This window comes from Natator depressus, chromosome 18, assembly GCF_965152275.1.
Source record: "Natator depressus isolate rNatDep1 chromosome 18, rNatDep2.hap1, whole genome shotgun sequence".
Classification (NCBI taxonomy): Eukaryota; Metazoa; Chordata; order Testudines; family Cheloniidae; genus Natator; species Natator depressus.
Genome location: NC_134251.1, coordinates 22,249,909 through 22,276,720, shown reverse-complemented (window position 1 = coordinate 22,276,720; position 26,812 = coordinate 22,249,909). Strand labels below are relative to the sequence as shown.

Below are 26,812 nucleotides of genomic sequence, written 5' to 3'. Positions count from 1 at the left end.
CCCGCCGGCTGGGGGAGCTGCGGTGGCGCCGGCGCGCGGAGCGGTAAGCGCGGGCCGGCAGCGGGTTCTTGTTCCCTTCGCCCGCGGCCGTGTGGGGCTACGGGGAGGCTCCTCCCCTGGGCCTGCCCCCACGAGGGCCTGTCACGAGGCAGCCGGGCCGGCGCGCAGGGGCCTGTCTCTCCGAGGCGGGGCGCGCCACCGGGCCGGGCCGCTGCCGCCGACGGGCTCCGCGCGCCAAGCCGCGCCCCGGTGAGAGGCGCTGCCGGGCCCGCCGCGCTCCCGCCTCCCTCAGACCCTCCCCTCCCCCACCCTGCGCGAGGCCGGCGCCTGCGTCGCTTGATGCCCCGAGAGCAGCCGCGCGGCCCGCGGGGCTCGGGCCAGAGGTAAGCCCGTGGCCCCGCCGCATGGGCCCGGCCGAGGGGGTGATGCCGGAGGGGGGAGACCCGGGGCAGAGCTGTCCGGTCAGCTCGGACTCCGGGGGACGGGAACCGCTGTCCTCCGCTCTCGGTGTCCCGCTGCCTCGTGCTCTCCCGCCCCTCCGGTGTGCGGTTGGGATTCTGTCTGTGGGGCGAGGGGGAGTGGGTCGGGAGGGCTAGGTTTGTGCCGGTGTTCCCCTACACACTCACACACACACTCTCTCTCTCTCACACTCACTCTCTCTCTCACAATATTGCCATCGATCATTAAAATGGGCAGGCAAAGCATGAAACATGTTGCTTTACCGTTTATCAGAGTTGCTTTTAAGGTTATTTACTTTATATATTTTGACATGCGAATTGACATTTTGCGTTTTGACAGCTCGAAAGCTTTTTTTTTGACTCTCAGGGCCTGTCGTGAACTAATTGATTCTCCCCCATAATTTTGCACAACTGTGAAAATTTAAATCAACAAAAGTTTTGAAAAAGGTTTAAGAATAAAATCAGTATTATCCACTGAAATTATACACCGACAAAATCAGATTCTGCAAAGTGTCTCTGGGCAAATTGTTCAGTTAGCTAAAGAGCCTGAGCACCTGGCAGCCAAGGAAAATCTTATTCCAAAATATAATCCAGGATTTAAGGAACACTCTCGTGAGTTATTAATGTATAGATACCTCTTTTCCAAAACGCTAATTAGTTGTTGTCCCCTGTTTTATGTGGAGATAATGAGCATCTTTAGCACACATGCTATGCATCTGATGAAGTGAGCTGTAGCTCACGAAAGCTCATGCTCAAATAAACTGGTTAGTCTCTAAGGTGCCACAAGTACTCCTTTTCTTTTTTCTTTTTAGCACACAGTTTTCAATAGTTGTTTTTGTTTTTTTAAAGAATTTTACTTTTACTTGTAATAAAAACAAATTAAATTCCCTGTTGTAACCGAACACAAAGCGAGTGGCATATAATAAAATCTCACCAAACCAGTCTCTTGAGAACCATGCCCTGGTGTTAGTAATCTGTGAACAACAAAATAAAGTGGTGCAAAACAGGTTCTTTAGGGTTCAACAGCGAAACTTTAAATTAGAAGGACTTTCTTCAAAGTGTCAAACTAAATCTTCTTGCTCTTTTTTTTCTTAAGTCAATCCCTTTCCCCTGTAGTGGCAGAGTTAGAACTGGGTTTTTTACCCACGAAACCTTATGCCCAAATATATCTGTTAGTCTTTAAGGTGCCACTGGACTCCTCATTGTTTTTCGTTTTCTGTATCTGAAGCTTGATGAGGAGCCCCTTCCTCAGTTTGTTTCTTGCACATTTGAATCCTTTGCCTGTTCAGTAGAAAGGGGTGGGCATAGAAGAGAGGACACACAAGGAGCATGTGATTGATTGCTCACCAAACAAAACAGAGCAGATAGGTCTAATTTTAGACTTCTTCAGCTTACACAATTTTTTTAAGAGCAAATGAATCATATTAGTGTAGTACTAAATTATAATGTTAATGAGGAACAGACGGTGAGTCATGTTGCATGTATCATTCAAATTTTATGCGAAATTCTGAGCGGTAAGCTTGTATGATTGTAGCCTTCTGCACTTTAAGTTCCAGACTGTTCTAGCTTTCTTGCCACTTCCTGTCTGTGACAGTAGTGTGTCGGCACCTACTTAGAGCTGGGAATGCTGCTGCTAATAGCTGTGTGTCCAGCCCATCTATGGGCAAGGAACAGTACTGCCTTTTTGCCTGTGTACCTGCGTATTTGCCTTGCTCTGGAATTTAGGAAATCAGGTGGTGAGTCTGGTAATTAATGTGTAAGATCATCAGGGAGGAAAGGCAGGCATTGTGTGCAACTTGAGTTTTGATCAATAGTTACTGTACAGATATTGTTGAAGAATCCACTCTTGTGCCAAAGTACTTTTGAAAAATAACTTAATTTAGAAATGAGATGTGACAAATGTCCTAGTATTTGTAAAAGGCAACTGATTCCTTTTGAGTCATGATGAAAACCTACTTACATTTTTTAAAGAAACATGTTATTTCACGTTCTTCTTTTTGCAAATACCCTCAGTGCACTGGCTATGCCATGCTGATTGGAGAGGACCTCTAACCCTGGCTCCATCACAAGTACAGCAACTTTATGTATACTTTAGGTGAGAAAGTTTGTGCTGCTGGTCTTGATAAACTACATGGGATTACATCCTATTGCATCCGATGAAGTGAGCTGTAGCTCACGAAAGCTTATGCTCAAATAAATTAGTTAGTCTCTAAGGTGCCACAAGTACTCCTTTTCTTTTTGCGAATACAGACTAACACGGCTGTTACTCTGAATCCTAAATCTAGCAACATCGGCTCTGGTTTATTGCCACCATCAGCTTTTCTTACAGCTGTCTTATTAGTTGAAGTTCGTTCTCTGACACTTCAGGATTCAGAGCAGATAGCATCTTACACCTGAAATTATATGTTTTCTCTGTTAAAGAAAGCTGAGGTAGTCATTGAAAGCAGTTCACATTTGATGTGTACATGGTGGCCTGAAACAAAAGAGCTGGGGGTCACAATAGTGTTCCCACTGTGGATATCAGGATGGAAAAAAAAAAAAACAACTTTATTAGTAACTGGTCTCTCTGTTGGCAATGTCTGCAGAAGGGTCAATGTTTGAATGAGCCATAAAGGCTGAATTCCTCTCTCACCTTTTGGGGGACAGGGGATTCCCCTTGGAACGGAACTTGGGCAAACTACAGTGATCATATGTGTATGAATATGCACAGCTCTGGAAAACCGTATCTGCTAGTTGCTATACAACAATCATCAAGTGGCTATTTTAATTGTTTTATTTATCTTCTTAGGGTGATAGAGTAAACTGTGAACCACCAGAGGAACGTATAAAAAAAATTCCATTTACATAACAATCCATTTTAAATTAGGAAACAAAATTGCACTCTGTTAAATATTATATAGATATGGAAACTCAGTAGCACCACACTTTCCTTTTACTTTACTTTTCCAGGCTAGCCCATTTAGTAATTCCACTGCTTTTCTTCTACAGGGTTCAATTTCTTCCAGAAAAACTATCAGCATATCTGTTTTATGTAACTCTGTAAGATGTTTTCTCTCACTGGTTCTTTTTTAATTTTCTAATTCTTTGGGATTAGTTCAATACTGAGAAAGTGCTATTATTTTAAAATGTTTTTGCTGTTTGACTTGTCTCATTTCCTATTTTGCCAGCTCTACAGTGTCATATCTTCTACTCTGATAGACTTTTCCAGAATACGTTTAATCTCTTCTAATGTGAGACCAAGTCTGTTGCCAAATGGGAGCTGGAGAAAAACTGTTATAATGCCAAAGTCTGTTGCATTAATGCAGGGGTCCGCAACCTTTCAGAAGTGGTGTGCCGAGTCTTCATTTATTCACTCTAACTTAAGGTTTTGCATGCCAGTAATACATTTTAATGTTTTTAGAAGGTCTCTTTCTATAAGTTAATAATATACAACTAAACTATTGTTGTATGTAAAGTAAATAAGGTTTTTAAAATGTTTAAGAAGCTTCATTTAAAATTAAATTAAAATGCAGAGCCCCCTGGACTGGTGGCCAGGACCCGGGCAGTGTGAGTACCACTGAAAATCAGCTCGCGTGCCGCCTTTGGCACATGTGCCATAGGTTGCCTACCCCTGCATTAATGCCCCGCTATCAGTTACCATCATTCTATATGTTACCGCTATTCCTCCTTTGGACTGATTAACAATTCCTGTGTAAAGGAGACATGGCTTTCTGTCTTTTTCATTAAATGTATTAAAGACCTCGATCTAAGATATTAAAAATATGTAAAACATAACAAAAACACAAATGTCCATAATATTTTATTCTGTTTTCTGCCCAAACCACTTTGCAATATGGTCCACTTAATAGCATATCCTAGATGAGCCCACCACCCTTAACGAACAACCTCAAATGCCTCCATCAAAATCCTCTAGACAGTTTTTCCGCTTTGCTTATTAACTGTCCATTTCCTTCTTTCGGTCTCTTTACTTCAACCTTATTCCACCTGCCCCCCAATGCTCCCTTTCTTCCCCCGCTTTCTTTCCTTCACTTATCCCTGCCCCCTTAGTGCCCTCTCTCCTTTCCTTTGTGTCTCTCTCTGATTCCTTCCCAATAATCCCCTCTGCCCCACCTCCCAAAAAATATTGTGGCGCTAGCATGACACTTGCGGAACATCATATTGTTCACTCTGCTAGTTTGTTCTATCTCTCTCCTCTCCATGCTTTATCTTTTCTATTAAATTATAAACTGTTCAGGACAGAGACTGTCTCAGCCTTTGTTTGTGTAGTGCCTAGCATAATGTGGCCCTGATATCCATTAGGATTCCTATGTGAGCAGGGTTTTATTATTATTTGTATCTTAAATTGCAGTGCCTAGTATTTGTAGGAACTTAACTTTCCTTCCTTTAAATTATTTTCTATGCTTTTGCTGCATTTCAATTAATGTAATAATAAGTTAGTATGCTGTTTGTTTAAAGGCATCCTAATTACTTTTGTATCCTATAAGCAATATATTTAATGCTATACATTATATAGGACCCTTTTATCCAGAAAGATCCCAAGATGCTTTAGATTTAGTATGAATAGGGATCACTTAACTCGCCAGAGTGGAATGCAGCAGCCATTGTATGACAGCTGAATTTTCTTAGTAAAGAAAAAACAAATTTAATACACATGGGAGGATTTAAAAAGACAATGTAAATATGAGTTGGAATTTAGCCAGGACCTTAGGGTTAACACCTTAACTTGTGCAAAAAATGCACAGGCCTTCAATGACTAAAAGTGGTCAGGGTCTTGAGCTTGAGATTGCCTTTCCAGCTGACAGTTTCATAGAGCTTAGGCCCCAGCCACTGAGTCGGAGGGAAGAGCATCCCGTACTAAATCACCCATATCACTTCTGCCATCACTTGGATTTTTGCTTTGGCTGCAAATGGTGGTTTCCTATGCAAATATTGACCAGGCCTAATACTGCTTACATATGATATCTGACAAAATCCCAGCCCCAGATGGCATGGATGCAGGACTAGGTAGTGGTATTTATAAAATTATGAAGCTTATGTACATATGCTCTCTCAAACAGGGTGGGAAAACCAGTAATTTAAAAAAAAATATTTAATCAGATTTATTAAATTGAATACTTTTTTTAAAAAATATTTGAAATTACATTGAAATTGACAATCTGTGTTAAATCTAAATTTACTAAAATCTATTAATTGGTTACATTAAATTAAAAAAAAAAAAGTTCAGGCAATACACGTTTGTTGCCAAAGTTTTAAAGAAAATCAAACCACTGACCTAGAGGAAATCACTGGCTAAGCATCTGGAACCAGATTTTAAGTGCTAAGCCAGCTTTTCATAGCAGTAGCCTCTTTTGCAGGTGCAGAGGGTATATTTTATTTTCAGTTTATTCATCCCGTTCAGTTCAGTTGCTAGCTCTTTCCAAGTTGAGAAGCCGACTGTGATTGAAAAGTCAGAAAAGCTTCTTTTCCTTTTCCAATTTATGATTAAAAATGAGGTATGAGATGATGAGATCTGCTAGATCTAAATTTCTGAAGGACATGGGCCCAGATCCACAAAAGTGACCAGAAACAATCCGATCAATTCATTAACTACAGATACTTTGTTTCATCATTTTTAAGTGCCAAACAAGTTTTGATACTTAATTTTTTCTCATATATCCAGCACATTTAAGCTAGTTTTATTTATCTATCCATTTTAAAATGTTTTTGTGCATTTCAAATTTCATGTCCTTTTTGCATCCAAATCGAGCTTGACACAAATCACAGGTAAAAAAAAATCATCTGGTAAATAAGAAATGTATCATTCATCATTTAACATAATACAAAATGCAAACATTAATTGGAATAAATGTGTTAAACTATATAATTGCTTACATTACATGTACACACTTATTTACCCCCCTGGTTAGAAGAAAGTACCAAATTTAGTGTAAGGATTATATCTAGTTGCACACCCATGTGTTTATTTCTTACCAAGCAATTAATCAACTTCTTGTTCGGAATATAACTAAAAAGTACAAATGCAAAACAAGATTAAAATCAATTATTTAAAGCTTTGATTTAAATCAATACACCCTGCTCTGTCAATATACAGTCCAAATCCAGTTCAGTCTTATTCTTATGAACTTTAAATCTGGATTCTCTTTCTAAAATATCTATTATGAGACTGAAGTGTAGAAAATACTGAGCAGTTGTTTGATAGCACGTTACATAATTCATCTTGCTAAAGCTCCACATTTGAGGAATGTAGGTAGGAATGTTTTAAAGGCTGTTCATCTCATCCTGTTTCCCTGGTTTGAGGACAGTTTCCATTTGATGAACCTTTTATTGCCCCCCCCCTTTAAATTGTTCCTAAGGTTGTTCCATAGTTACTATAGTCCTGCTTAGATCCAGAAAAGAGTAAACTAACTAAGCTATTTTATAATTATATTTATATTTTAAGACATTTCATAGACTAGATTGTTAATTAGTCTGTGTAGTATTTAGAATTCTTGCAGAGAGGGACTTCATTTGTGGAGACATTTTGCCACATGGCTGTAATTATTTGTTAATGTCCTAAGGTAGATTCCCATTCGTGGTATGTTGAAGCCAGAACAAGGAGTTGTTGCTGTGCCACCCCAAGGCGTCTAGCGTGGGCTTTTGTCCCTTTAATCCCATGAAGACCATACGTTGCATTTTGTGAAAGATACTAAATCTCTGTGGGTTGTGTTAGTTCTTGCATGTGCACAGCAGTCCTTGTAGATGAGTATCTGGTGTGAACGGAGCTCTTCACTTCCCTGAATACAGTGGGTGTTTGGAGTGCACAAAGAATGCAGCATCAGGCATTTAAAGGTTTAATTTTGTTACAGTTCTGTGAAAATACTTGTCCTGCAGAATGAATCTAGCAAGGAATTTTAATAGTATACATTTGCAGTGCAGATAGTAGAATGCATACAGAACTCCTTATTTTATTTTCTAAGACTATATAATTATCCCATTTGTAAACCTGCAACTGAGCACTCAAAAAACTCTCTTACTAGATTGTCAGAGATCCCCAAATGAAGAGGGAAAATGGAAGGTGTGAATGGGGAAAATAAGAAAACAAATGTATTTGCCAATGAGTAAGGCTGTGTGGCTGTCACCGATTCTGTGACTTCCATGACTTCTGCAGAGGCTAGTGCAGCTGGCTTCAGGGCTGCCCGAGCAGCTCAGGCAGCCCCTGGGCCAGCCACACCAGCCGCTACTGGGGCAATCTTGGGCCACCACGCCTTCCCAGCAGCAGCAGTAGTTTGGGTGTGGGAGGGGGCTCAGGGCTGGGGCAGAGGGTTGCAGGGCAGGGTGGCGCTTACCTCAGGAGGGCTCTCCGGAAGCGGCTGGCATGTCCCTGCAGCTCCCATTGGCTGTGGAGCAGACGCTCGTGGCGGGGGCAGTGCGTGGAGCCCCCCTGGCCTTCCCTCCTTCTAGGAGCTGCAGGGGCATGCCGGCTGCTTCCGGGGAGCTGTGCGGAGCCCGGGGGGGGGGGGGGGTCTGCCAGCCCCGCCAACCGTCGCCACCCCCACAGCACCTCCCAGGGCTACCCCCCTAATCTTTAGTTAGGGGTATAGTACAAGTCATGGACTGTGAATTTTTGTTTACTGCCTGTGACTTGTCTGACTTTTACTAAAAATACCCATGACTAAAACGTAGCTTACCGATGAGTAATATACTTTGATTGCTCAAGCTTGACTTTCTGTATTTTATTATTAAATGTTTGTCAGGTAATGGGATTGCCATTATTGTAGGCAATAGCATTCTTCATTGATTCTGTTAAAATGTTTATTGCTTGTATGACTTGTACCAGAGTACTTATAAAAGCAACTGAAACAGTATGTGCTGACCTGTTGTTACAGTTCAGTGAGAAACTGTATCTTGTAATTGAGTTTGTCTTTGCAACTTGTCCATTTTGTGAAGTAAAGTAAAATATTCAATTTTGTAGACTGCAGTGTTTTGCAAGTGCAGATTGCAGGTGCTCTCTCTAAATGGAATAAGAAATTCCCCCACTTTTTTCTTCTGTAACATTCCATTTGTTTTCAGTGCCCATTTAAATAACTGTTACTTACTGTAATGTTTATTTCTTCCTTTACTAAATTCTGACAATAACAACCAGTCCCCAAAAGTGTCTTTAGATAGTGGGTTGGGTTGGATTGGAATTCCTCAGAAGTTCTTGTCAACTGCTGGAAATGGCCCACCTTGATTATCACTATAAAAGGTCGTCATGTTGTCGTCGTCCCATCCCGTGTCCCCGTTGTCGTCCCCCCCCCTCCCCCCCGTGCTTTCCTGCTGGTAATAGCTCACCTTACCTGATCACTCTCATTACAGTGTGTATGGTAACACCCATTGTTTCATGTTCTCTGTGTATATAAATCTCCCCACTGTATTTTCCACTGAATGCATCCGATGAAGTGAGCTGTAGCTCACAAAAGCTTATGTTCAAATAAATTTGTTAGTCTCTAAGGTGCCACAAGTCCTCCTTTTCTTTTTAAAGAAATTAGTTGCATTTGAGCAAAACTTTTATTTGAAACCAAGAAAGGCTACTAGAAGTGATAAATTCATGTGCTGTGCATTTATCCTGCTAACCTTTCTTCTTCCCCAGCGAAGTTTGTAGTGTAGAAAATTGAGACCATGTGTGTGGATAAACTGAAAACTATGCGCCAGACCTGTTTTCAAACAATCTTGGACATCCTCAATATTTTTTTTAAAAAAAGGTCACAACGGGTCTTTTCACCTGCCTTGATTTTCAAGTGTGAGGCTCTGCTAGGTGCATCTGTGACGGCAAAGCAATTCTCCAGAAGCAACCCCCTCACCGCAGAGGAAAGCTTGCCGAATCCCTGTGGCTTCTACAGAACCCTGTATAAACTGAGTCTCCCTGCTGGGATGGAATCCATTAGGGAGGCCCCTTCCCCCTATTGTTGGGAATATTCTAAACTAGAGCAGCTGTCCCTGACATGAGTGTGTGGGGGAGGGGGTGTACTAACCTGTGGGCTCTGCCCTTGATTGCCGCCTAGGCCCACTGGGCTTCTAGGAGTTAAAGGGGTGGATGACCAGGGGGTGGGGGCAGGAGCCATGTGTGGTATGGGCCGGGTCTGGTCCTTATAGGGGCTGTGAGTGCCTGAGAAGCCTCATGCTAACCTGCTGTGTGTTGCCTCCTCCACAGACATATTATGGAACCGAGCCCGGCAGGAGGAGGTGGGGGTCCAGGCGAACCAGCACACGCAGTGGCACTGCTGCGGGGTCTGAGTGCACTGCGCTCTGAGCGGAGCCTGCTTGATGTGACAGTGGTGGCCGGGGGCTGTGAGTTTGGGGCACATCGAGCTGTGCTAGCTGCAGCTTCTGGCTACTTCCGTGCCATGTTCGGCGGGTCACTGCGGGAGTCCCGGGCCGAGCGGGTGCGGCTACATGGGGTGGACCCTGAGTGCCTGGCACTGCTGCTCGACTTTGCCTACACTGGTCGGGTGGGGCAGCTGGGCCCCGACATCGCAGAGCGGCTGCTGCGCGCCGCCGACCTACTACAGTTCCCAGCCGTGAAGGAGGCATGTGGCACTTGGCTGGCCCGGCAGCTGGAGCCGGCCAACGCGCTGGACATGCAGGACTTCGCAGAGGCCTTTGCTTGCCCAGCCCTTGCGGCTGCCGCTCACCGATTTGTGCTGCGCCATGTGGGTGAGCTGAGCACGCAGTTGGAGCGGCTGCCGCTGGCGCGGCTCATCTCCTACTTGCAGGACGATGAGCTGTGTGTGCCCAAGGAGGAGGCCGCCTTCCAGCTGGCACTGCGTTGGGTGCGTGCTGACCTAGCTGCCCGTGCCCCGCTGCTGCCGCAGCTCCTGGCCCACGTGCGCTTGCCCTTCGTGCGCCGTTTCTACCTGCTGGCGCATGTGGAGGGTGAGCCCCTGGTGGCGCGTTGTCAGCCCTGTCTGCGCCTCCTGCGGGAGGCCCGCGACTTCCAGGCTGCTCGCTATGACCGGCACGACCAGGGGCCATGTGCTCGCATGCGGCCACGACCCTCTACCGGCCTGGCAGAGATCCTTGTGCTCATTGGTGGCTGCGACCGTGATTGCGATGAGCTGGTCACCGTTGATTGTTACAACCCACGTACGGGGCACTGGCGCTACCTGGCTGAGTTTCCCGAGCACTTGGGTGGTGGCTACAGCATAGCGGCGCTGGGCAATGACATCTACGTGACAGGTAAGGACGGGGCACATTGGATCTGATGCCCTGAGGAGTGTTGTCTGGGGAAAGGGCCACAGCTGGGCATTATTCTGGAGGGAGCCCAAGTCTGTCAAGGGATGGGGGGGACGGCTTTAGGTTTAAAGATCAAGGGGCATCGGCAAAGCTGTAGGAGAGGCCAGAAATGAGATCCCTGACTTTTCAAAGCACTAGTATTTTTATAAAAAGTTCCCTCTTTTCTTTGCCATTAGTCCCAGGATGGGCTAAGCATGGCTTGTTTTGGGTTCGCTGAGTAACGATTCTTTGAAATGAGATCTGCCTTCATAATTAGGGTGTCTCTTGCAAAGACTCAGAAACCGTTCTGTTCTGCTAAATGCCAGGGGAAATGATCCCCTGGTTTCTGTGAAAATGTTGAACGAGTGTGTTGCATACGTTGTAAGCAGACACGCATTCCAACAGCCCGTTTCAAAGGGACTTTGGCTTCTCCACAGTGCAGTAACACTTTGTTCTGTGTGGAGGCTTGTGTACAAGTCTGTGTAAAGGTATTTGTATACACTTTTATTGTGACAGACTTCAGGGCTCTGTGGTTGGTTCTAAGTACAGGCTAGTGCAGTGTGTTGGTAAACCTGGAATCGTTTTGTTGTTCTGCTTGGGGTTATAAGCTACTTTATGGGTCAGATTTGTTCTGAGTTGCTAATAGGCTTGGAACTCAGAGGTGAACAGGAAAATAAATATGTATGCAACTTTATATATTACTTGAATGTGTGCAGAAGGAACCTCCTGAACACTTTATTTTTAATGTGTGGGGTCCATCATCCAGGAGACTCTTCCACTTTGTGCTTACATTAATGTTTAAATGTGTAATGAAAATATTTAGGTTTCCAACAGTGGTTCTTGGTTTTTCACAAATGGACCATGTCTAAAGTTCTATTCAGATGTTTGGCATAAATGTGAGTTTTCATTTTGCAACAGGGATTCCTTTTCTGTAGTTATTCTCGTTTTGGGATGGATTTAGTAGCTGATCTCAGACAGGCAGCTGATTCATAATGACTAATACTAGTGAGTATGTAGACAGCATTTCAGGACACATGTTGGTGTAACTTCCCGAGACAACAGGGTAGGAGTCTGATTTCAGATCGTTTTCAAATTCCTGCTGTGATGAGAACACTTAAGAAAAGCAGAACTTAGAGAAAAGTAAATAACAGGGTGCAACACAAAGTACACCATGTATGCTTGTCACAGAGTCACCAGGTGATGCTCTGGAACAGAAGGTTTATTAGGTGACAGGAACACAGCGTAGAACAGAATTTATTAGCACAGAAATCAGTGACTTTCAGCCAAGTCCGTCTTGGGGAGTCCTGGGCCAGAAGCCCTGGACTCCCCCTCTTCCGGTCCACCCAAGCAGACTGCCAGCACCCCCGTTGCTGCTCCTCCTTGTCTTTGTCTCACTTCCCGGGCAAAGAGTCATCTGGTTGCATCCCCCTCCTGGGTCTCGGGTTACAAAGGGCACTGGTCATAGCATATGTTCAGGCAGCTAGAGCAGCCTCACCTGCCCCTAAGGTCTCAGCCAAAGTCACACACCCCTATTCCTACCACTGAGGTATTGGTGCAGCACACAGGGAAACTGAAGCATACTCAATATTCATGCAAAACAGTAAAACTCACATAGGCTCAATAGTAAGACTCACATACAACATAACAAGGGAAAATCCCCACCTCATCACAGTGCTCAAGGTAGAAACATACCAGAAAGTCCTCTGATACTCTGGACTTCGATGACTCTCAATGTCATTTAACCTTGGCACAGTAGTGCGTTTATGGTATTGAAGGGCAAAAGTTGTGTTTCTTTCTCTAGTGTACTCCCTGGCTCTTGTCAGTTTGTCAAGTTTAACTATACCAGTTTGCCACTTTAACTATACCAGTATAAAGCAGCGACCTCCCATCTCACCCTCACCCCCAATGTGGGTGCAGTTATACCAGTGTAAAGGGACCCAAACAGAAATAAGCTATACTGTATGATGTACCTTTTTACCAGTATAACCATGTCAACAAAATTCACACCTTGAACAGTGGTGAATAGTTATACCGATAAAGGTTGTATGTAGACCCGGCCTAAGTGAACAGAAAGCTGTTCAATCTCTGACTTAACAAAAAGCATGCCTGTGATTTAAGTAATGTCATAAACATGATGATGTGCTAAAATGGAATACTTTTGTATTATTTCTGCATCCAAAGAAAGTCACATATGGTAGTATTCAAAAACAATGCAAGGTTGATTGACCTGGAATTCTGAATGCCAAGCATTTTGTCACACACCTTGTGATTGCTGACTTCTTCCAAGAGTCTTGTATTTGCATACAGGGTCTGTTGTCATTGAAGATGCATGGATAACTGTTTTGTATTTCGCATTACAGTTATAGCTCAGAGGAAAAGAGATGTAAAGGGAAAGCTTAGAAGCAGATTTTTGTATGAGGCAGTAGTGAAGTGGGGTCAGGTGTCTAAGGTTGTTCTTTAGTTTATGGAGCTTGCATGCTAGATTTGCTCCACTGATATCGTTGTCAACTATTGTAGAAGTGTTAGTTGGACTCTTATCAGTACCTTTGCTGGCTAATTAATCATTGTTGAAAGTTGCTCTGTATTGGGTCACCAGCTCCAAGCCCTCTCGTCAGGGATATGGTGAGGGTTGTAAATAGGGAAGGGAGAAAATGGTTAGGAAGTTAGCCAAACCTGGGATACATGTTTTGAGTTGATAATGCATCAGATTTCATCTGAGCATCACATGAGGGAATCTACTCTGAGATTCTGGGAGTAAATGGGAGACAAAGTTACAGGCCCATTTTTGAAATTTCCAAACAAATTTGAGATTGAGTGGTACCATTAGCCTTGAAATTGTGAAACAAACTGCCATTTTTCTCCTGTACCTGAATATTTTAATAACAAGTAGGCTGGGGAAGTAGCAAAATTTGTTATAGTATTGGAAAGTAATAACATTTTTGAATACCTAATAAAGGACTGCGTTATTACATAAAACCCCTAGTCTGTCTTCCTCTCCACCCTCCCCCCCATACAATGGGCTATATTGCAAAATATTTACTTATGAAATGTGCTCTCTTCTGTAGGAGGATCAGATGGGTCAAGGCTCTATGACTGTGTCTGGAGATACAACTCCAGTGTGAATGAGTGGACAGAAGTTTCTCCAATGTTGAAAGCAAGAGAATACCACAGCTCTACAGTCTTGGATGGACTGTTGTATATTATAGCCTCAGACAGCACAGAACGTTATGACCACTCCATAGACGCCTGGGAGGCTTTGCAGCCTATGTTGTACCCAATGGACAACTGTTCTACCACATCTTGTCGTGGCAAACTCTTTGCTATTGGCTCTCTAGCAGGCAAAGAATCCATGGTTATACAATGCTATGACCCTGAAACTGATCTCTGGTCCCTCGTGAACTGTGGACAGCTGCCTCCGTGGTCTTTTGCACCAAAAACTGTGACTCTTAATGGACTTATATACTTTATAAGGTAAGTAATAATGTTTCCTCCACCCCACCCCATCCCACTATAGAATGATTTTTTTTTTTTTTTTTTTGAGAAATAGTGTAGAAGGATTGGATTTAAATCCACAATTTGGGAAATGGAGGCAATTTTACAAATCTGGACTGAGGAGAAATCTACTTTAAAGTAGAATCCTTGAGTTCTATTGGCTTTTAATTCAGTTCTACTATTACTTTAAACACACACACGCGCGCGCACGCTCCAAGAAAATATTAAATTGTACAGCGGATAGCACATGTGTAATGAGATAAGAGAACATGAGATGAAATGGTTTGTTGTTTTTAAACCAGGATTTACCATTGTGTGTTGAGTTCTAATGGTTCAAATACTTATCCACTTAAAAAATAAACTGAAAGGCTTTCCATCACTGAAACACTTCATCTAGTGGAGTATACTGTCTTTGTGTGTGAGCAAATGTACATTAAAAATAGTCCCCAGAAATTTTGTTTTATTACCTTTGGGTTTCCTTAAAGCAGTAAGTTGTATCAAAGATCTTTATTTGCTGCATTTGGATTTGTTCGTGCTCAGTCCAACATCTTGGCTTCCAGCAGCTGTTTGAAGTTATTCCTCTCCCTCTTTCAGTATTCAACTAATATTGAAAAGGTTCTTTCATCAGAATATCCATCCTGTATGCTTGCAGAGCCAACTTTACTTGCTGTTTTCAGCAGACTGGTAGGTCAAGGTTTAGAATTTCTAATAGTTGAGTAGTTGGCCCATACACACCTCTGTCGTGGGGGTGCTGCAGCAGTAGGAAGTCATTGGTGATTCATTGGGTAAGTAGCTGAGAAAATTACCTGACACAGCAAAGGGAAAATTCTTCCTCTTCTTCACCCCCTCCTCGCTTCCCCCAAAAAAATGGTGCAAAAGGGATATTTTTCTGATAATTTATAAGGACAGTCTCAAAGCAATAGGTCATATACATGGGATCAAAGGGTAACTTACTAACCAAAGCTGCTAACTTTCAGTTTAGGTGGGTTTTTTCTTCAAGTGAGAATAAAATCTCTCTCTTCTTTACAGCCAACCCTAGTTACAGTAATAAATATGGCATCACAGCAAAACTAGTCTCTTTGGTTACTTCTGTATTAGAAACAACCTTGAGATGGGAATGCCTTGTTCTTATTCGGACGAGCATGTGGAATCATTCTTGCTCCTGTTTTCCCTCCCAGCCTGCAAGCAGTATATTTTCACTTTCATTCTTTGGAAGTATTTGCTCATGCAGCACTGTTAGTGACAACAAACATTGTAAACTATGATAACTCTTCTCTGTAGAAGTGGCTTAACAGCAACTTTAGGATTTTTAAAGCAGTATCACTAAAAGGGTTGTCTTCGCTCTTCACTTGAATTCCTGAAACTCCTATTAATGCTCTGTTTGAGGTAGACAACAGGTGGAAGAAGAGATCTCTGTGTATTTAAGATGTTTAGAATCTTCAGGTTCATAGAATTGAATTAAACCAGTGTGATTTTTAAATGCTTGACTCCCATGGACTATCTTTCCTCTGCATAGACACCTCTGCTCCGAGATTGTTTGTTTCCCAAAGTAGTTCAAACTAAGGAAACTGGTTATGAAGCATGTACCTTGGGAGCCATAAGGAAACTTATTCATTGTTTTTTTTTAAAACCACAGTGGATAAAAATTGATTTGAAAATATTTAAAAATCAGATTTTTTTTATTTTAAATCTGAGGGGTTTTTTTGTTTTAAATTAAATACAGGCTTATTTTTAAAAAATAAACTTTGAAATTGACAACCTATGTTAAGGTCTAAACTTACAATAATATATTAAAACTGTATTAAATTAAAATAATAAGTAGCACATGTTTGCTGCTGAAGTTTTACAGAAAATTAAACCACTGAACTGGTGAAAGTCACTGGCTAAGCACCTATAACCAGAGATTGTTGACATGCTTAATCAGCTTTTGACAGTAGTAGGATCTTCTGCAGATACACAAAGAATATTTTTTTGTTTCAGTATATTCAGATCAGTTCTATAACTAGTTCAGTCAAAGTTAAAGAAAAAAATGTACACTGGAAAAAGGAGAAAAGCTTGCTTTCTTCTTCCAATCTATACATAAAAACTGGTTGTGAGAGGTTGAGATAAACTAGTTCCAAACTCTTGAAGGACAATGAGAACCAGAAATAATCAGTTCAATTCACTAACTACAGATAACACTTTGTTTTCATAAATCAGTAAATGCAGAACAGGTTTTGATGTACTTTTTTTTTCTTACGTATCTGCACATTTAAGGTAATTTTACTTAACTAATAAAAAAATTAAAGTGCTGATTTTTGTGCACTTCTTTATTGAATCAGAATTTCCAAATTGAGCTTGACACTAAATCACAAGTAAAAAATGATCTAACATAATAAAAAAGTAAAATTTAAGAGTCTGAATAAATGTAAGTTAAGCTTTATATTTGCTTAAAGTGTATCAATATAGTGTATCCTCCTGGTTAACAAAAAGAAGCACCAAATTTAGTGTAAAGGTTATATTCAGTTGCAAATCAATGTTTTAATCATTACCAACCAGTGAGAATCAACTTTCTTTAAGAAAATAACTAAAGTACAAATGCAAAAAAAGATTAAAATCCTTGATTTAAATCAAGGTTTCCTGACTGGTGATTAAAATCAAGTATTTAAATTACATTGATTTAAATAAATCCATCCTGTTTTTAACTAATTATAACTATAGTTCAGAAACCTGGATTTTGCTGTATTCTAAGCAGATCGTTTCATAAGCCTGATGGCTTCTAAATGAATAGCCATCAGGAGAGGTGGTGCTCTGGGATGTCTGCAAAGACTCTTATTTATTTCGCTTTCCTCTTATTTCGAGACACTCTGTTGCTATCATTTTGATTGGAATAAGCAGATGATTTTGTTTTCTCTGTCATCACTAGAGTGCTTATCGTAGATTGCAAAGGACATGATAGTTCTTGGAAAGTCAGTAACAATGTCTGAAAAATACAATACTCAGTTTTAATTGTCTTGGACTCACTTTTCTTCTCTCATTCAAATTTTTAACTTTAATCAAAGGACTTTATAGCCAGAGATTGAATTATCCAATAAAAGATGTCTATACCAATTGAAATGGATTCTAATACAGTACATAGTTTTTACTTTAAATTCAATTAACTTAGTTCTTGAGACTGATTCAGTTAAAATGGAAGCTCAAATTAATTAGTGGTTGAACTAAGTAGAAGATTCTTTTGTATTCTTAGGTAGTCTTCTAACTTCATTCTTGATAGTACTTTCTTGGATTTACTTTAAGTACTGCTATGACTACCCTGACCTTGTAATCTCCACATTCGTATGCCAGCAAATTGCATTTCTGTGTCACAATAATCCCTCACCTGTTGCTGTCACACTCCTGTCTCATGAGTGGAATGGGTAAAAGAAGCCTTGTGGGATTATAGTGCTGCTGTTCGTTCTTCCATTACAGACCTCTCTCCACCCTTTATTGACACCCCCACCCCGGTTTAAATTTGGCATTGGCTGAAGTCTCAGTCCAACATGGATCCTTTTTAGTGTTAATTTTAGGTGGGGAGAGGTTTAAGTCACCCCAAAATATCAGTTATTTTTCTAAGATGTTCTTGTGCACTTGTATCACCAAAGCCAGATTATTTTATCAGGTACAAATTTGCAGTAAATTTATCTGTAGTGGGACCCACAAGTGCAAATTTTATGTTTAGGATTGGCCAGCAGTTATCAGCATAGCACAGTGGTGCTTCTAGGTACTATTTGTAATACAAATAATTTTGCATCCTGTCTTGGGCAGGCACCAGGGCTGAATAACCATGGGGCAGTTGTAGGCAGGGGAAGGCAGAAACACCGCCTGAGTGTTCTGGGTTCATTCTGCCTCCAGCGTATGGTTCACTGCACCCAACTAGCTTGTCCAGCTGGGTAATCTTTTCAAAATCCGTTCCACCAGAATTTATTTTTTTAAGTGCAGTTTTGACTTTGGAGAAGCACAGAAGTGCTATTCACATTCTTTGGACACAAGCACCAGTTCACAAGTAGTGAGGAGAATTCCTATGCATAATGATGCAGCCCACTCTAATACATAGCTCTTCAGCACCTGGGGCTATGCAGATCCATTGATTTCTGTGCTGGCCATTGATGCTGCATTATAGGAGCCACATGTAGGAGTTTGAAATGTGGACCATATCTCATGTCTTGGTGCAAGTGCAATTTGATCAGTGTGCACATGGGTTTGTGAATGTAACAGGGTGGAAGCAAAAGTGCTAATGTAGCACTTCAGACACTTGCCTGGACTACTTTCACCTGTGCTTGGTGAAATGGGGGGAGCCTTTACAGCTCTCTGAATAGTGGTTTCCTTTTTTCTTTTATAGAGATGACTCCGCCGAAGTGGATGTTTACAATCCAATGAAGAATGAATGGGACAAAATCCCTCCTATGCTTCAGGTAGGATGTTGACAATGAGTTCATTTAAAAAACCGTTGGAAACTATAAACTTCTTGGGGTAGGGTAGTGACTTAATTTTTTAAGCACTGACACAACACTAAATAAACTCAGTGAATGCTAACAATATGTTCATCCATGTACAGCAAAAGGTAGTCCTTGCTTCAGAGCAGTTGTAGTTTAGATAACAAATAGAGAACGATGAAGGCTTGTCTACACTGTGTATTAGTTCACACTAGAAGGGTATCAGAGTAACAGCCGTGTTAGTCTGTATTCGCAAAAAGAAAAGGAGTACTTGTGGCACCTTAGAGACTAACCAATTTATTTGAGCATTGAGCTTGTGCTCAAATAAATTGGTTAGTCTCTAAGGTGCCACTAGAAGGGTATAAATTCCAGTGCACACTAGGGTGTCACGCACTAACTGGCCTGCACTAAAAGTTTAGTGTGCAATAATGTAGTATACAATACTACGTTAATGCACTTGGGAACTTTTAGTGTACGCTAGCAGGGTCCACGTGGGCCAGTTCCTCTCCACTGTGGACTAATGCACAGTGTAGACAAGCCATAAGTGCCCAAACCATCATGTGGTGCAACTGCATAGGTTAGCAGAGATCTTTGTTTGTATCTTGTGGTTCTTGGATTATAGCTCCTTTAGTTGGAGTTAATGCTGCTGACCATTTGGCTGGGACTTGTCAGTTCTGTTACAATTGTGCTGGCAGCGTATTACAAGCAAAATTCAATAAGGTGATAGGAAAATCTGTTGGAGATGGTATGGTGTCTGCTGTGTCACCTGCTGGGGCCTGTGAGCACTACACCTGTTCCAGAGCCGCAATTGCCAGCAATAGCAGAGGACCCACAAATTTGGGACGATCTGCTAGGCTAGATATCAGTGTACCTACCTAAATGGGCATAATCATATAAATATAGGGTTGGAAGGTCCCTCGATAGGTCATCTAGACCAGTGCTCTGCTCAGAGGCAGGACTAAGTATTATCTAGACTATCCCTGACAGGAGTTTGTAAAACCTGTTCTTAAAAACCTCTAGTGATGGAGGTTCCACAAGCTCCCTAGCTAATTTGTTCCAGTGCTTAACCACCCTGACAGTTAGGAAGTTGTTCCTAATGTCCAACCTAAACCTGCCTTGTTGCAATTTAAACCCATTACTTCATGTCCTGTCCTCATTGGTTAAGGAGAACAATTCCCTGGGTTGTCCTTATTCCCCTTTTTATCGATAGGCACTATATTTGCACTTCTGAAGTCCTCTAGGATCTCTTCCATCCTCCATGAGTTCTCAAAGATAATTGCTAATGGTTCAGAGATCTCTTAAATATTATAGGATGTATTTCATCAAGCACTGCTGACTTCAAGACACACAACTTGTCTCAGTAATTCTTCACTTGTTCTTTCCCTATTTTAGCCTCAGATCCTACCCCATTTACACTGATATTCACTATGTGGGTTTTCCAATCATTGATAACTTTTTTGGTAAAAACTGAAACAAAAAAGGCATTTAACACTTCAGTCATTACTGTGTTATACTGTTATTGTCTTTCCCTCCTCATTGAGTAATGGAGCTACCCTATTCTTGATCTTCCTCTTGCATCTAATGTATTTTTAAAAGGTTTTCTTGTTACACTTTAAGTCCCTAGCTAGTTTTATCTTGTTTTATGCCTTGGCTTTTCTGGTTTTGTCCCTACATGCTTCTGTTGGTTTTTGGTATAGTCCTCGTTCGTAATTCGACCTACATTCCACTTTTTGTATGACTCTTTTTTGAGTTTCAGGTCTTTGAAGATCTCCTTGTTAAGCCAGGGTGGTCCTCTCTAATAACATGTTTTTAATTGTAGGTTCACGTTGGAGGGAGCTTGGCTGTGCTTGGTGGGAAGCTCTATGTCTCTGGTGGCTACGATAACACATTTGAACTTTCAGATGTGCTGGAAGCTTACGATCCAGAAACTCGTACATGGAGCATAGTGGGACGGCTGCCTGAACCTACCTTCTGGCATGGAAGTGTCAGCATATTCCGACAGTTCATGCCACAAACTACACAAGACGACGACAGTATTGCTCTGGATAATGCCATTAACCTAAACAGGCAGCGCCAGAATCTGCATAATCAGAATCTTAATGAGTTACGTTAACAGTAGAAAAACTTATCTCTATGGCTTGAAGTGAATTCATTACAATTAACCAGTGTCGATTTGGGGGAGGGCAGGAGGCAAACTGGTGCTTGGAAACTCTGAAATGGATTGATCAGTAATTGCAAGCAGGAGGAAATAAAAACCCTGAAAGATTAAAATGTTGTTGTAGGAAGAATAGTTGGCAGAAAGTTAGAGGCCTCTTTGGGTGCATTGTCCCTCAGCACTTTTCTGTGGATGGAGAAGGTGCAGCATTAACCACAGAAAAGCTCTGATATGAGAACTCTGGAAAAAACAGATATTTTTAAAAAATCACTTGTTACTCAAGCACCACTATTGCAGGCAGCATTGCGAAGCTTTTGATCAGACAGCTGTCAATAGTACCCTGCAGGCAGCATCTTTCCACATCCTAACATTTCATATTTGCCACCAAATTCCATTCTTTGTGGGGGGGTTTATGGAACATGGAAGAGAGGAAGGACCAAAGTTTGCTAATACCAGAGACTCTCTGAAAGGGGAGAGATTGGTTTGGTAAGATATGCCTTCAGATCTAATACTCCGCTCAGTGCTCCAGAGGAAGATAGACCACTTGCCCAGGTCCTTGCCAATATGGTCTGAGGGAAAGTTTGGGTTTATTATAGATGTGCAGATATGACGATATAAATATCTAGCCCTAAATATGCCGAAAGCCACAATAAACTTTGGTCACTCTTCATGCTTTCATGAAGAACCTATTAAATTGCTAAAAAGGTCAATGCAAGGATATTAAGGTTGAGAGTCATGAAGTTTGAAATTTCCCTCCCCCGCTACCTTAAATGTGTGATAAATTAATTGTTAAACCCGTACAGTACTGTAAGTTTTTATACAGAATTTTCATTACTCCAAGCAGCTTTTATTGGTCCTTACTAGAAAAATGTTTCTTTAGAAACTTTTCATTTTAAAAATGATTCACATTCACAAACTTAGATTGAGGGAAATGTCAAACACATTTCAATTTCTTTTTTTAAGCAAATATCCATCTGAGAAAAAGAGTGGGGAGAGACTTTAGAGGCTGGGGACTCATGTCAAAGATCTCTTGGAGAAGAACCTCCATCGACATTCAAATCTGGATAACATTTTTGTTTCTATCAAATTGTTTAGTCTGCAGTTGAACTTGGCAGAGAAATCTCTGCAGTATGGTCTTGTCTTGTGAGGTTATTTGCTATTTATTATTGATGTTCCATAAGCTCTAAAGACTTTAACTTGACTCTTTTTATATCAAGAATGGCAAAATTTGTGCTAGATTGAGCAGATAGGTCCTGGATAGTAGTTGGGGACACAGAGGTGTATTCTCACCATTTAGACACTAAGGAAGTAGATCAGAATGGTATTTTTAGGGGAGAACTTATTTAAAGAGAGGAAGTATAGAAGAGCTTCCTTGGGAACTGTCCCATGGATTTGAGCAAAGTAATTTATTACACAGTATTTGGTACATAGAAAAATAATTTTATGCTGCTTCAAACATTTGATAAAGTATTGTGGCTAAGCTAAGGTAAATTTACGGTTTATAAATGGATCAATTTGTTGAGTGATAGAACCTACTAATGTTAATATTACACATGAGAATTGACCTTCATCAAAATAATTTAAAGCAGCTGTTGGAATTTTTGAGCAGTTGGTAAATGCTAATCAGGGCCTTTAGTTCATAGAGACTGAATTTTGTTTAGATCTCTATTGCTTTTGTAATCAGTAAGTTCTGCTTTCAGATTTAAGTGATCTGGCAGGCTTAATTCTATTTCCTGTATTTAACCTGAGCAAGCAGATTTCAATGGAAGAGGAAATTTCCTACTAATTTCTTGATTGAATGTCTGGCTGTTGCTACAGAGCTCTTAAATTTCAAAATCCAGCATGATCTAGTTGAAAACAAGCATTAATGTCTCTTAGGAAAGTATGATGAAGTGAAACAGTGGGTAAGATTGTAGCTGTGCCATTTCTCAGTGGGAAAACTGTATGAATTTAAACTTCACCTACTCATGACAAACCCAGATATTAAATCACACAAATCTTTAGGCTTCGTCATTTGGAAGATGCTGTAGGATATCCTAACTCACTGAAATGTCCTAAGTTCCCAAGGGAGAAAGCATTTTCTCTTGAGCTCTTGAGTCTATTCTCTCTGGAACACTTTCTCTCTATTCGCAAAAAGAAAAGGAGTTCTTGTGGCACCTTAGAGACTAACAAATTTATTTGAGCATAAGCTTTCATGCTCACGAAAGCTTATGCTCAAATAAATTTGTTAGTCTCTAAGGTGCCAAAAGTACTCCTTTTCTTTTTGCGAATAGAGACTAACACAGCTGCTACTCTGAAACCTTTCTCTCTATTGCAAACTTTTAGCAGAGATTCTTCCCATTATCCTGAATTAGGACCACTTTTAAACTTTGATAGGTAATTGACAGTGCCTTACCAGACTGTAGCTTAAGACAGGGTTATAGAACAACTAGATTGTGTTGGTAGACTTCAGTCTACCAAGACTTCACAGTGGGTGGAACAAAGTGACTGAATAAATCAACTTGATAGATTTGGCAAACTTTAACTTCTGTTTTGTTTTGGTAACCTCAATGAGTTTCCTACTTGGGAGTTGGGAATACCAATCAGTGGACCATTTGGTTATTTCAGTCAGGCTTTTTAGTATCACAAATTTATAGTAACCAGTTGGAAACCTAAAAAGAGAGGTTTCAGAGTGGTAGCCATGTTAGGTTGTATCAGCAAAAACAATTAAGGTGCCACAAGGACCCCTTGTTGTTTCTACAAAGAAAGGATAGTTCTGTTATGTATTCCCCTCTCCCTTAGCTCTTGTTTAGCTGATGTGCAAGCAAGAACATGGGATAGCTTATTTGAGGCTTACAGCTCTATAAACATGTTTTTGTTCCTGAAAATATATTTAATATGCTTTTAGCTCCTGTGCTCAGTTCTCAAGCGAATGTTAAGCAAGATACAGGGCTCATTTTGGTGAAGCTTGCCTATTTCCTTGGAAGAATGCAGTGAATTGATGCAATTTCTTCACTTCTGGCTGTAGAATACTATGCCAGCAAGCAATTTGTGTCCCCACAAAAGTTAAACTGAAACCTCAAGTCAGTCTCTCTTCCACTGAGCTTGTGCAGTTATTGTAATGGGAGTGATACACACAACCATGTGGTGCTCAATAGGGTGCCAGTTATTTAAGACATATATTCAAGTCCATCTTAAGATGTGGAGCACTGCTGCCTACATGTTGTAATTTAGTATAACTTAATTTGCATAGTAGAATGGTAAAGTATTTATGCTGAACTATTAAAGTATATTTATGTAGAACATTCTCCTACTGTAGTGCTCTCTGCTGGACCTGTGTCATCTTGAAGTTCCAAAACCAGCTGAATAATTAGGTTTGTGTTTATAACTTTTTTGTAGACTTTCATTGTGTCCAAACCTTTAAATACTGTTTAAATACCATCCTTTGAAGCAAAGGCATTTTACATTTTGACAGATTTTGGATTTTTATTCTCATACTTTCGTTTTTAAACTTCTTTGAAATGATCAAGCTAAATAAAACATGTAAAATGTAAAGGTTTTGTTCAGCTCTCAGTGACTGCAGAGAGGGTTCTAGATCTGATAGGGTTAATTTGCCTCTGGTGGCTTTCTCTCTGATGCATGTTTATCAAACTAAATAGTCACTTTCCAAAGAGAAGACGTTGAAGGGTAATTTTACTTCACCCATAGAGGAAGTATGATTTAAGAGTTCTCTTCCAAGCTGTTTGTTAGTCACTATTAAGTACACTTATAACTCATCCCATTTTTGTTCCACTGCCATTTTTAGAATGCTTCCTGCCTTCCTATCACAAATGAACTATGCTAAAATGTCTTTTGCATGGCGGTCACAGGCTGAGTACTGCTAATACCGCAGACCCTTACGTGGTCTTGCTGCCATATATGGTCCCACTTTAAGTGACTTGAGTAATTTAGTATTCTAAGAGTAGCAGTTTACGATAACCAGAAACTCAGGCCGAGGGGTCAAGGTACTGTATAGCGTCAATTAAGAACGAACCCTGGAAGAGTTAGTTCTCTCATCTGTACTCCATTCTGGAATCTAATCAGCTGCTTGTGAAATGCTCGAGCATAGATTGGTTGAATTCTGATTTGTGCACTGACAGGCTTCTTAAACTACATCTACTTCAGAGCCAAAGCAACTTTCAGCCTTTATAAAGGAACCAAGGGATTCAAGTAGTCCAGTTATTAAAATTCTCAGTTCCCTTAAATTGCCTCACAGCTGATGTACTAGGTATCTCTTACTGGAGAACTTGCGTCTTAAATTTAGGTGCTTCGTCAACAGCTGTAGTTAATGGACAGAGATGGTCAGAGTCTGGTACCCTTAAGCACACACCATGACTTTTCACAAGCTGTGCAGACAGCCCTTAATGTAAAAAGTTGACCATGCCTGTCTTAAGGATACAAGCCCTGTAGACAAAGTACGGCTAGATTGCAAAGTTGCTCATCGGCCTCCTACCATAACTGTTAAACAGCTGAGAACTTGCTTTTTTTTTTTTGGTGGGTTTTTACTTTATGCATCCTTTTGTGGTTGGAATGAGTAACTCAGTATTGATAAAGGTGTGATAACTTAAATCATCTCAACTGTCTGTCCCTGATCAGTACACATAGTGATTTTGAGTTTAAAAGCACCAGCATGTAAAAGCCACCTGTTTTAAAGAAATTGCTGAAGATTTACAATGTGAAGCCTTCACTTAAGACATTTCAAACTGCCCTTACATGAAGCAATCAAACAGCTGTTGTGCCAAGTCTGTTCCAGGACTTTCTCAGAGTGATAGATGAGCTCAACCCTTACCTTGCATGTTGTCTATTGTGAGCCAGGCCCACTCTCCCTTCTAGCTCTGAAATTGTGCTGGTTGCCAACACCCCAAAATGAGAGCAGCAGTGTAAAAAAGCCCCAGCTGTGTGCTTTGTCACCAGCAGGGTAGGGAGAGGGAGTAGCTCTGGCAGGAGGATGTGCCTTTACCGGCCTGATTCTCCTCTGACCAAAATGACAGCTTGTAGCTATAGTGCAGGCTCACGGACCATGCCTGCATATGGTTCCAAGCCAGATAAAAAGTTAATGGCCAAGGAGATAAGATAGTGGAATATAGGTGAGAGAGAGAGGGGGAGTGAGGTAATGAGAGCTCTGTATGAGCTAGTTTCTCTCACCAACAAGTTGATCTCTAACATCCTGGCACCAACACAGCTACAATATTGCATACATGGACTATACACAATCACACTTTTCCTCCTGCAATCTCATTCATAGCAGGCATTAGGCTCATCTCTCCACAGAGAGCTAACATTTTAGAGGGTCTTTCTGCATTACTGATCTAACAAGGCAGTGGTAGGGAAGCAAGTGCACTCTTGGAGAGACTGATTAGCTTTGAGTTTTCATGCATTTGCTGTTCCTTTATTAGTCATTAAACCTGTGATTTTCAATGGAGCTTGATACCTAATTCCAATTAAAATTCAGTAGGATCTGGGTACTTAATTTGCTTAGGTGATTTTGATAAATGCAGCCTCAGTTAAACTATCCAAAGCTGGTGCTGGAGTCACCTTAGCAAAAACAGGATTACTGAACAACTTTACCTAGTTCTTACATGAAGGCTAAGTTTGGTATGCTGTTCATGGTAGTGGGTTGTATAAAGCCAGACTTCAACCCAGCTGCCTCAGGGAGATCAAGAGCCATGGACTTGTACACACGTGTGACCAATACATAGACACTAACATCAAGTATGGCAGTTGTAAGGAGTGAAGTTTCACTATATCTACTGATGCCTACCAGAAGGATGGTTTACAGGAGGCATTCTGCTTGTTACTGCCACAGTGCTGGAGTAATGGGGGGGCCTGCATTTCCCCCCAAAACAAACTACTTTTTTTCTAAACAAGTCTGTAAAAGGCAACATCTTTCCAAAAGTCAGGTTCTTCTATTGAAAAGGTAGCTGACAGTAATAGGCACAGGGGAATACAAAATTATATGTCAAGCTGGGGAGATTTATTCTGCTCACTTACATTTGGTTCATTAACAG

At 41.1% G+C, this 26,812-nt stretch overlaps 1 protein-coding gene across 1 annotated transcript; it reads left to right on the top strand.

Moving 5' to 3' along the window:
* The first annotated feature begins 279 nt into the window (after nucleotides 1–279).
* Nucleotides 280–24,421, top strand: KLHL21 (kelch like family member 21). The gene is made up of 5 exons (XM_074934084.1): nucleotides 280–383; nucleotides 9,628–10,652; nucleotides 13,754–14,159; nucleotides 18,538–18,610; nucleotides 20,451–24,421. The coding sequence occupies exons 1-5, from the start codon at nucleotides 340–342 to the stop codon at nucleotides 20,742–20,744; spliced, it is 1,842 nt and encodes a 613-aa protein (XP_074790185.1). The 5' UTR covers nucleotides 280–339; the 3' UTR covers nucleotides 20,745–24,421.
* The last annotated feature ends 2,391 nt before the right edge of the window (nucleotides 24,422–26,812 follow it).

Excerpts from the sequence above, each read along its gene's own strand:
- KLHL21 (XM_074934084.1), top strand. The coding sequence starts at position 340 with ATGCCCCGAGAGCAGCCGCGCGGCCCGCGGGGCTCGGGCCAGAG. Across the intron at positions 384-9,627 it reads CCGCGGGGCTCGGGCCAGAG|ACATATTATGGAACCGAGCC; the intron begins GTAAGCCCGTGG and ends CCTCCTCCACAG. Across the intron at positions 10,653-13,753 it reads CAATGACATCTACGTGACAG|GAGGATCAGATGGGTCAAGG; the intron begins GTAAGGACGGGG and ends TCTCTTCTGTAG.